Source organism: Sycon ciliatum, chromosome 12 (genome assembly GCF_964019385.1).
Source record: "Sycon ciliatum chromosome 12, ocSycCili1.1, whole genome shotgun sequence".
Classification (NCBI taxonomy): Eukaryota; Metazoa; Porifera; class Calcarea; order Leucosolenida; family Sycettidae; genus Sycon; species Sycon ciliatum.
Window position 1 is genome coordinate 8928840 of NC_088654.1, and position 12250 is coordinate 8941089.

A 12250-nucleotide genomic window follows, 5' to 3' on the forward strand; every position below is an offset into this window, starting at 1 on the left:
TGGAGAACATCGCATTCGAATCATCGCCATCAGTAGCACGATTATCGGCGTGATCATGGCATGCATTGGTAAACACGTTCTCGACACCAAACGTCAACTTATCACGTGTATCGAACAACTGCAGCAGATGGAGAGAGCTGAAGACTCGTTCATGTTGGAATTGGGCATTACTCTTGAAGATGGGAAGCTCACTAACGAGGAGCATCAACGATTGATATCGATGATGAACGACTTTCGCAAGACACTGGATATTGGATCTTTGAAAAAAATTCACCCCTATTATAATGTGACTCACAAGAATGGCACAGGAGATATACTCACCACAAGCTCCGGAGTCCTTCACGGGACTCCTGACCAACACGAAGATCGTTCAGAAGAACATCCTCGACAGGACGGAGAAGAAACTCTCGTTGCTTGAGGGTAGACGCGGAGTACGACTCTTTTCCACAGCAGATCGATCACCACCATCCCTGAACAATGAACTAGACATCTCGTCGCCGAATTTCATTGCTCTGGGGGAGAGCTATTTCATCGTGAAAATGCGCTATAGTGTCAAAAACAATCTCAATAACCAGCCTGGAGACTACACGCGATGGGTGTGCACCACGTCGCCAGCCTTTTCGTGGTTCAAGAACATTCGAGTGGAGATCAACGGAACAGAGGTCACGCAATCGAGTAAAGTTGCCGACATGCAAATGGTTCAGCATATCCTCAGTCTAATGGAAAGCAGCAGCGAACGCCTTCAGTACGTGGACTCGGATCTCTACGGTCTACAGAAACTGGATCCGCAAAGAGCATTGAGAGGTGTGGATTTAACACCCTATCAACTTGGTGTGAAGCGTAAGCATGGCTATGCCTTCGAAACAAACGCTGCAAACGCTAATGCAGCACAAGCACCGGATTTCGTCGATGATTTCACACTCAGGCGTGCACCCACCGTCGAGCTTGTCACCAACGAAGGCTTCTCCAACACGGTTCAGGAAAATGCACTTCGTGCAGCTGTTGGACGGTTTCAGTACAAGCTGAGACCCTTCCTACCGTTTTTCAATCAGGACGATGCTTGGTTACCCCCGGGTACACAGGTGAAGCTTCGCTTTGATCTGCCACAATCCGAGCTTTCCAGATACATCATGCTTAGCGATCAAGGCGGTGGTGCCAACAGTGCTCTGAGCGTCGGTGATATTGAGATCGATCTACTCCAATTGGACTTTGTGTACACTACCTATCGCATGGAACCCAATCTCACCGATCGTGTACGCCTTCCCAAACAACTCTATTTCCACACGTGGTGCCCTCGTCTCATACAAAAGAGCATTTCAGATGATGCTGGTACACTGGAACTGCTTCACAATGCGGACATTCCACGCAGGATGATCCTGTTCTTCACAGATTTGACTCATGGTACACAGCCAGCATTGGCTGGAGGTCAAGCATCGCATTCTTCGAACAGACTGGCCATGATTCATGCAAATCTCAGTCAACTTCGTGTCACTGTCAACGACCAGACGCTCTTTGACAACCCGCTCAAGTTCCAGTGGGATGTGAGTCGTAATACTGAAGGGCAATACTTCTACGATTACAACAAATCCTCCTACCTGCGTGGCTACAATCTGGTTCAAGACTTTTTCGGCAAGACGTATGGAACGCAAATCCCCATCACCGCTGCAGATTACTGCAATCACTACTTTATGGTGCCTATCAACTTGAATCTGGATCGGACCACAGACAATCCAAGATCGAGAGGAAATCTGTCCATCGACTATCAATTTAGCGACGTGACAAACGCCCCCGTGAGGAGACCTAGCGAAAATGGCGCCTCGATCAAAGTCAACCTTCTCTGCATGGACAAGTACTTGTACACCATGAGCAAAGATGAAGGTATCAAAGCCGAAGTTGTATGAATTAATTCCGACCTAGTAGTAAAAGGGCATCATGGAAGGTGGTGACCTGGAGACCAGACATCGTGTCTACGGTGGTGATTTGAAAACATCGAGTCGACAACACGGTGGATTCTTCTGGAAAAAGAGCTTCTGGAAAAACCTAATCGGTGCTGGACCGGATGAGATGGAAAAACAGATGGCGGAACCCACGACAAAACAAGATGCAATGCAACGCGGTGGACTTGGACCCCTGGCTGCCATGGCAGGAATGACACTTCTTCCCATGCTTTTGGGGAGAGGAGAGTCCGGAGACATTGTGGAAACGCAAATGAAAACAGCTTACAACCCTGCCATGCACCGAGGAGGTCTAGCCATTCCACCAGGATTAGCCGCCAAGGCCATACCACTCCTGACGAATCTGGCTGCTCCCTTGGCCATGGGTACCATGGCATCACTGGGTGACAACGTAATGGATAAAATATTCGGCAGAGGAGTAAGGAAGGGAAGCTCAGCAGGTGCCATGAAGCGCACTAAAAGTCGTCGTCGTCGGCATGCACCGAAGAAGATTCGTCAACGAGCATCTCGAAAAACCAAGAAACCAGCTCGTCAAGTTCGCTCCAAAGGCCGCAGGGCACGAGGAATAAAGAAACAAGGAAGGGTATTGTTCAAAAAACTAGGACATCGTGCCCTCGACGAAGCTTCATCGTTCCTGTCTGCACCTCGTAGATCCCTAACCCGTCCTGAAACTCCATTTGCTCAAAAAATTCGACAGAACATTAACAGTGCAGGACCGTCTTCTATGAGTTCCGCTCACATCGGTCCATCCTACAACATCTGATCATGGACTTTATCTCGCTCCTTGAACAGGAAATCGGGAGGAAGAAAAAGACTAGTCCCGTAAGGAACGACGATGTTCCGACCACGGCCACTGCTCGACACGGGCTGCACATTCCTGGTCTTCAGTTCGAGTCTAAGGATTGGTTCACGGAAATCATTCCTGCTCTGAAATCCTGGGGTCAAAACGTATTGTTTCTGGGACAGAGCAACATGGGTAAATCCTACTTTCTCATCAAGCTCCTGAAACGTGTGCAACCTGAGCGTATAGTTGTCATCTCCAACACGCCGGCCGATCAGTATCGTCTCCCAAGCCTCAAATCCTTCAAGCATTACAGCACCATGCCCGAGTGTATCGAAGACATGGATCTCCAGCCTAACACCTATGTGATCATTGATGACATCAGAGTGATGGGTTTGAAGCACGGCAGTCAAAGAGAGTGTCTCTACAAGTTCTTCACCATGTACAGTCATCATCATAAGTTGAACGTGTTCTTTCTCTCTCAGAGCTTTGATAACATTAAGGACATGAAGATCAATGCAAACTTTATGTATCTATTTCGCTTCACTGATAAAAGCAATATCAAGCGTTATCTCAATACTCTGTTTGGTGGTCTGTGCACGAAGTCATCCATTATCTTTAGATTGTATGAGAAGTTATTGGCGGTGTGTCGCAGACCTATCCTAACCATTGATTGCTCTTCTAATCAGTACTACACGTATTGCGAAGACACTGCATTAAAGGTGACTTTTGAATAAAAACCTCGTTGATGTGCGTGTTTAGCCGAAAAGTTAGCCGAAAAGTTAGCCGAAAAGTTAGCCGAAAAGTTAGCCGAAAAGTTAGCCGAAAAGTTAGCCGAAAAGTTAGCCGAAACATTGAAAAAAAATTCCAATAATGAATAAGAATGGAGCATCTTACGGTGAAATTCTCAAATGGGCTACCGAGCAGTATACAGAGGGTGGGGTCCAGAAAGGGATCCTTCTCGATACCCAAGCGTAAAAGGTTGCAAACCTTGCAGTTTATGTCGAAACATCCTCAACACATCCTCAAGAAGAGAGTAAATTCGTGGGAAGTTCTCGGTATACCACCACTCATGCGGCAAAAAGGAGGTAATAACTACAATACCTACTTGAAAAGCGTCAAGAAAGTTCTTTCCCAAGTGCCAGATCACAGTTTGAGCACCTCCACCCTGTTGGAACTGCAAGCTGATCCGCGAGTAAAGCGTCTATATGACACCCACTTCAAAAACAATCCCGATCACATCAGTTACCCGTCTGTGAGAAATGTGATTGCATCCAACATACTCAACTATGATTCCACTACCGATCAAGTTCGCGATTCCGTTGCAGATGTCAGGAAGAAGAGAAAGGCACCTTTAACATCAGTGCCTTTCAATCTATTACAAGACCACGAATTTGACCGATGGATCCTACAAATCCTGGACAGTTTCCTCCGACATACAAATATACCGGCAACCTTTTTGAAGAGCAACTATTTCACAAGCCGATCACAACTGCTGCAACTCTACGATGAAGATCGACTGAGGTTCAGGAGTCGGGTGGAAGCGGCTGCGGATGCCCTGAAGACGCAGACGATGAACGACTACACTACTCTGGTCAACGAGACGAATCGCATCTACATGTCCAGGTACCCGTTTGCAACCATAGCGGGTGCGGTGGGAATCCACAAACATGTCGATGGATTCCTTCGATCAGAACGAAAGATTCATGAACTAGCCACCCTAGTGCTAGCTGTACCGGGATCGCAGCTCAAGTTTCAAGATCTCAACGATATGACTTCTACGTATGGTAGAACAACTGAAGCAAAATTGATCCATCCCGAGCATTTCATGATCAGAGCACAAAAGGTGATGGTGGACGATGCATCATTCATTCAAGAGGTTCTGAAGGATAAAAGCAGGATCACTCGTATCATCAAGGATATCCTGAGTGGACGTTCAATGTGATCACGTGCGCGAAAATTTTCAGGCTATGATCAAGAATGGACTACCCTCTCAGCAGTGCCGACATCAAAGGAAGATTGAATGGTGTCGGAGGGTTCGTGGGGTGTACAAGTTACGATCTCTTACCACCCTTGAACAATGGAGACTTTTGTATCGTCAACACCGACAACGTTCTACCGGTGTACGATGCACCGGAAGGTGGACATCATTGGTTGACCGTGTGTCGCGAGCAAAACGTGATCCTGGTTTTTGACAGTTTCGGACGCAGTCTATACACTATGGAGCAAGATTACACTGAACCTGCACTGTGCGATTTCTTTAAAGAAGCCTATGTAGACTGTAAGATCATCACCAACACCCAAGCCGTTCAAGACAGAAGCACAGCAGTATGTGGATGGTATGCCATATTGATGGGAAAGCTATTTTCCAAATATGGTCTGGATGAAGCACTTCGAATTTTCCGAAGAGTCTTCGATGAGGATGAAAAGCTGGAAAACGATCAACTGGTTCTCAGTTTAGGTGCCTTGCGAGGTGGTGGAGCCTTGTGGGATACGAAAGTGCAAAAAGCACTTCATGATGGAAGACAGAAGAAGAAGTCGCAGTCCACACCATTCCACACGCAACTGGCTAACGAATTGCACAAACCCAGACGAGTGCATTTCAAAAGACGCAAGGTGAAGAGCAGGTCTGTGGATCACATCTGGAGTGCCGATCTAGTGGATATGCAACGGTTTGCCCGAAGCAACAAGAACTATAAATTCCTGCTGACCGTCATCGATCTGTACAGTCGCTATGCCTGGGCAGTACCCCTGAAAACCAAAACTGGCTCTGCTGTCAGGGATGCATTCGACCTGATCCTGAAAACATCGAACAGGGTACCACAAAAACTATGGGTAGACGAAGGCAAGGAGTTCTACAATGCAACAATGAAGCAATGGGTCAAGGATCACAACATCATCATGTACAGCACCCACAACGAAGGAAAAGCCGTGGTGGTGGAACGCTTCAATAGAACACTGAAAGGCAGAATGTGGCGCCATTTCACGGAGAAAGCTACGACACAGTATCTTGACGTCCTTCCTCAGCTTATGGTCAAGTACAACAGCTCGAAACATCGCAGTATCGGCATGAGTCCCACGAAAGCTTCTCTTGATGGAAAACCAAAAGATGCAGACGTACACTCGAAGCAATCACCAGCTAAATTCAAAGTGGGTGATGATGTGCGTTTGGCTGTGGCTAAACGTCATTTCGAGAAAGGGTACACGCCCAACTGGACAGAGGAAGTGTTCGTGGTAAACGATGTCCTACCCACTGTACCTCACACCTATCGTGTTCAAGACCTGATGGGAGAAGTCATTCAAGGACAGTTCTATGGAGCTGAGCTACAACATGCCAGACACACAGGATTGAGATTCGATAAGGTGTTGAAATACAACAAGAACAGTCGGCTCGTCAAATGGAAGGGTTATCAAGACGAAAAATTCCATACCTGGTTAACAAAGAAGGATGTGAATGATCTCAAAAAGTATTAGCATTTCATATGTACAATGTAGCTCATGCTTTGGATTAACGTGAATATTATGAATCGCATAGTATTTACAATGTATTTCATGAGAAGATATGACATATGCTCTAGTATGTGTGGAAATCCCTCAGTGCTTTGGAATATCCTTGTGTCCGAATGCCAGGGTGTTGATACCATCCTCCAGAATGTAACGCTTACTGTCGAATCCACAGAGGGCAATCTTGTGTAGCTCCTCTCCGTGAATGCAATGTCGTCGACTTCGAAGAACATTCATTGTTCTCTTCAGCTGAGACTCCTCGACGAGACATGTTCGATAATCATCGACGGTTATGGTGTTTTTCAACACGCTTCTCTGCACACCTTTGGCACGCTTGCCATTGTCGTCGTTGTCTTCACAGCGGTATGCGTACATCTTGCTCCGCAAACCAATGAACTCCTTGATGGGTTTGCCACCTAGTTCGTCCTTGAACTTCCCTACCACCTTCTTGTTGACCGTGCTGTACAGGTGGTGGGATGGTGAATAGTTGGATGTGTCATAGGCTGTTATGTTGTTTGACATATCGGTGTACAGATCATCCGTTTGAATATGTACGATCAGACTATCAGTATCAGTGTAGAGCAAACGTACATTTTGTCCATAGCGGGGTAGGAGAACTTCATAGTAAAAGGAATACATCAAGTGCTTCGACAGATCGAGGATGGCTGTACCCACATAAATGGGTTTATTGAGAGTCACCTTTGTCTTGGCAAACTCGATTGCTATCAGATCGTTCTCAAAGGCTACACTGCGGATGTACGAAGGTTTGTTGATGCTTTTCTGGAGACGTGGTTTTTCATCCTGTTCACGAATGAGCTTGATGTTTACTCTGTTTCGAACGTTTTCCATGGTCTTGCCATATACAGCATTGTTCATCAACTACGATAAACAGGCATACAAAGAAAAGACAAGAAAAACAACAATAAGAAAACTGTTATCTTCAGGTCATTCACACTTCCAGTACATACTAGATCCCACACTATCGCTAAATACACACACACACACACACACACACACACATGATGTGGAGTACCCACCTTATAGAAGTCTTTCTCGAAATCAGAAGTTGATAGCTTTCTCAGGTCAGTATTAGTGTCGATGTATGGCTTCATCCATGGATGTTGTGTGAAGGAGAGCACACGATGCACATCTGTAATCTCCACACCCAAGGACACATACTGCTGCAAGTTTCTGTAGTGCAGAACATAGTGCTCTTTCGGTAGTAGATTTGGTACCAGTTTCTTCGCTTCCAAACCGGTCACCTACAAGAGTACAGTATAGATATACACAAACCTTAGAAGATTAATACAAGCATATCCACCAGATAGACCATGACTTACCATTAGTTTCTCTGCCATGTGGGTCTGATATGGAGAAAGCATATCTCGTGTCACCTTCATCTTCTCAGGAGCCAACGGATAGTCATTCATCATGTCATGCACACCATCTGGAATCCTTAAATCGCACTCCACCATGTATCCCGTCGAAGAGTCCATTGGATGATCGAGTACCGTCTCCAGAAGATCATCCGTCACTGCTTCAAAGCAGAAGTCCGACACGGGCAAGGGTTGAGACATGGCCCATCCATATAGATTGTTCGCATCTAAATATTGGATGAAGCTTGACGGCTCGTCTGGATTGTACTCCGATAGATATCTGTTGTTGGCGGTGGCGTGTCTAGCGGACACCATGCTTATGCCACCTCTTTTGCCATGCTCAATGAAGTTGAACATGTCAATGTCGGAAATGAGATGAAGGGACACCTTCGTCATTTTCATCAGCGAATCCCAGGCAAATCCCGGTAAGGTGAGGTAATTAGCGGGATCCAATCCATAGGTTGCGTGAGCAGTTCTTCTGAAGTTTTCGAAAACGTCAGCCAACAGCAGCACATCAGTCTCCAGGTAGAGGTCGTGATAGTCTCCTAGATCTTCACAGTCAAACACAGTCCATACTGTTTGCGCATAGGCATAGTCTTCATCACTGATACCCTAGGGAATAGAAAATGTACACCAAAAAGAAAAACAAATCAACGAACTTATTTTAGTAGTTCGCCCACACAATCAATTATTTAGTATGAAGCTGTAGGAAGCGTTCAAACACATCTTGGATTATTTTAGTACTTCGAAGTAAGATGGTGAAAAAAGAAAGAGAGAAAGATCTACTATATCTATCACACTACTCACCGTGTTCGTTAGCGTTGAGTGGAATGCATCCTTGGGTGGTAGACGCGTTTCTTCGAATTGGTCGTACGACCCCATATATTCATACGGGTAGACACCCTTTCGTGTCAACAGTTTGCGTTCATCCTCGTCTGGAAATCGTGCGGATAGAAGGGCGAATGCATCTGGTGGTGTGGCCGAAACCAACCGGTCTAGGGAGGTGTTCAAGAATGCCAGGCTGTCGATGAACTGGAACTGTCTCCATCCGAATGTGACATATTTTTCACTGTTGATGGGAATCACTTTGATAGCACCGAGACGCTTGGTCTGAGAAGAAAGAAAAAGAGGAGACACAGTTTTAAGGTGCAGCTGTAAAGATGAATATCAATCATATAAACGTGAATATGAGTACCAACATAGTAATGATCTTCCTTCTTAGAAAAACATCATGATCCACGCACACGCACACACACACACACACACACACACACACACACACACACACACACCACGCATATGTAACGTACCCGTTCTTGTCCTTTCTCGTTCACATACGTAATCTCATCAGTGGACGTTCTCCCAATGGCAGATATGATGTGATGAGAATCGTATCCCTTCAAGTTATGAAAGATCACAGGAATCTTGATCTTGAACGGCTCAATCCGCATGTTCAGGTTACAATGGTTGTGTGCTGCACCACGGTAAGCACCGGTGATGTGACAGTGGTCACGTACACGATCGCTACCCAACGCTTCACCACAGATCCAACAGGAGACTACCGTTTCAAATTCACGTTGCTGACTTTCTGAAATGATCATTTGACCAGCATTACATGCTAGAAGCTCATCACGGATAGTCTCCTCCTCTTGCTCAAGTGACAGCAGAAAACAGAACATAGAATCTTCTCCACGGTAGAAGAAACGGTTCGTGACGACGCCATCAGATCGTACTACAATGTACGAACAGGAACAGGCTACATGCTTGTTCTTTTGGAATGTCGAATGACCGATTTTCTTGTCAGCGGACAGAGGTTCTATGAAGGCCTCACAATCGGCATAGATCACCTGCATTTGAGAGAGAGAGAGAGAGAGAGAAGTAGGAATAGCAGCAGGGACAACATCGAGTAAAACAGCGGAAAAGACAGATAGAGAATTAGGAATAGCTGCAGAGACAACACCGAGTAAAACAGCAGAAAGGTGAACAATCAGAGTCAAGAAACATGTGCAGGAAAGAAAAGAAAAGAAAAAAAAAAAAAAAAAAAAAAAAAAAAAACAGACCACAGTGTGTTCACCTTGATTAAATGTTCTACTTACAAATGGGGCTTGAAGCTGCTTGTTCACATTCCTGAACATCACTCTATCGCCAGCCTTTGGCATCTTCACCGTGGCTTCAGGATGTTCACTGCAGTACATCATATGATTATTCAATGCCTTCTCCGTGACGTGTGTTGAGAGACATCTGAAGCAGACGAAATGTGCTCGACGTGCTCCAGTAGCAACAAGACGACTGAATGATTTTATCCACACCCAGTGCTGCACCTCCACGTCATTGCGTTCGTCTTGGATGAGCAATACATTGATGGCGGACTGCGGATGCTGAGAAATTCTTAACGGATATATGACTTTCTCTTCATATCCGAAGACGTTGATGTAAAGACCGTCGTTCAGTCTTTCGATGACTGGTATGTCTTCCAGTTTTGCTGGAAACTCGATGCCGCTCACATCCACAGTATCCGCATGTTCTGCGTACGACGATTGACGACATGGATGAGACTTGTCTGCCGAAAATTTAGCAGCCAGTATTGACCATCTAAAGTACGGATGACATAAGACATGGACAGGCGTCATACAGTTCAATCCATACACCGTATCACCACACTGAAACCCCACTGCTATACTTACAGTAAACACTTGTTGTCAGTGTTCTGCACGTTAACAATGGCCTTCTTCGACTTCAACTCCGGTGGCAAGGGGATGTACGAACTTCCTCCAAGTACACAGTAGCGTGACATTTCGATGTGTAAACAGGAAATCCGTTCAACTACCCAACCTGATCCATGACGAACGAAATCATCAAGACGAGCGTTGATCTGAGCAATCATCCTACTGAGAAGGTCCCTCAGCTCCATGGTGTTGAGCACCAGCGTTGTACTCGATCGGAAGAAGAATGTGTTGGAAACCATTTGTCCTGTAGCAGGATTCAGCTTCTGCATCACCACCTGAACTACCAAAGAACACTTGTACTGACCCCATTGCTCAATATTCTCTTCAAGAAGCAGCTCCAGCGACGGTAGAACATGAGAGAAAAACTTTAGTACATCTGCAAACTCTTGATCAGGACAATAACTAAAGAATTGCAACAGATCAGATGATCTCACTACATCAAAAGACTGACGAGGTTTCTTCCGAATGGGTTCCATCCTGAGCAGGGGTGGTGGCGGACAACCACACAATGGCTTGACAAGGTACCGAGGATCTATTTTTATAGGGTTTTCGTAATAGTTGAATTCGGAATAACTGGTTGTTTTTCAATTAACCAATCCACTCATCTCCCGCTGGAAACAATTAACCACTTACCGCACTTCCCGCTGAAAACATGTGACCAATTAGCGCACTTCCCGCTGAAATCACATTCATCCTTTTATCGCGCATTGACCCATGTTCCACACTTCACAGTGAAATCAGTGCTGCAATGATGTACTGTGACGTCAATGCATGGATGCATGATCTGTGCATCTGAGGTCAAGATGAATCCGGTATTCCAGCAGCTAAAAGTTCGAGAAAGAATTGTTGTATGTCGAAAAGAATTATACGAGAGGAAAGCTAGAAAAATTCTACACCTCATGGACCTTTCGATTACGGACATAGATGGAAAACTAATTGACTTATGTCAATGGAAAGATTCCAAACCCGAACCAAAAAAGACACGACATGTCGCGAGCAACGTTTTGGTTTTTGGCGCGCACCGTGTTCACCGTGTTCTCCAAGGTCGTCACCTTCCCGGAGGCGGGACCCGGCGGGACGGGACTTGGCGGGACCTATAAAACCTGATATAATTTCATTTTTGGTTCACAATTCATTTTTGAGTCCATTGGATGATCGAGTACCGTCTCCAGAATTTCTCTCTCTACCAGATCAAAGATGTCGGCCTGGTCAACATCCGAACCGTATGTAGAGAAGTTTTATTTATTTTCTTGTAGTAATAAAGATGAATTAACCGTTCGGTTACTCACCGATCTGGGTACAGCTTACGAGTCCGGAAAATGATCCGAAAAATTGAAATTACAAGTCAAAATACTGCAAAACTATGAGTTCTGATTAATATAAAATTGGAAAAAGTGAGATAACATTGACATTTGAAATAGTAATATTTTAGACATCGGAATGCAATATTATGATGTAGGGTAGGACATATTACCCACACCCTAAAAATCAAAATTAATGATACATGTAGAATTCCAAATCATGACACCATATTACCTTATTGTTTAGGGTAGAGCATAACACCCCAATACATATTTTCAATAATACCCCCCTTTTTTTTTTGAGGTAGGGGCACCCCCTGGCACATATTTTTATCCGCAAAAAAACCGGGCCAAAAATAATTTTCACCGCAAAAATGGGGTACTATTAGTACCCCATTTTTCAATAATACCCCATTTTTTGGGACCCGGGCGCCCCCTGGCCCAGAACCCGCTCGTCCATTCCTACTGCTCTGCTGTGGAACGCTCTCCCTGGTGAGGTCCGCACAATTACCCGGCTACCTGAGTTTAAGCATGCATGTGTACCATACGCCTGTAGGGAGTAGTTCGAGTTGCTGCTGATTGCTCTGCTCTCCCTCCCCGTGCAGTT

General features: G+C 45.4%; 1 protein-coding gene across 1 annotated transcript; it reads right to left on the minus strand.

The window, feature by feature from the left end:
• Positions 1–6143: 6143 nt before the first annotated feature.
• On the minus strand, positions 6144–11637 carry LOC135827957 (uncharacterized). The gene is made up of 6 exons (XM_065340393.1): positions 9713–11637; positions 8927–9463; positions 8424–8726; positions 7581–8228; positions 7278–7502; positions 6144–7119 (listed from the first exon to the last, which is right to left on the minus strand). The coding sequence occupies exons 1-6, from the start codon at positions 10244–10246 to the stop codon at positions 6331–6333; spliced, it is 3036 nt and encodes a 1011-aa protein (XP_065196465.1). The 5' UTR covers positions 10247–11637; the 3' UTR covers positions 6144–6330.
• Positions 11638–12250: the final 613 nt, after the last annotated feature.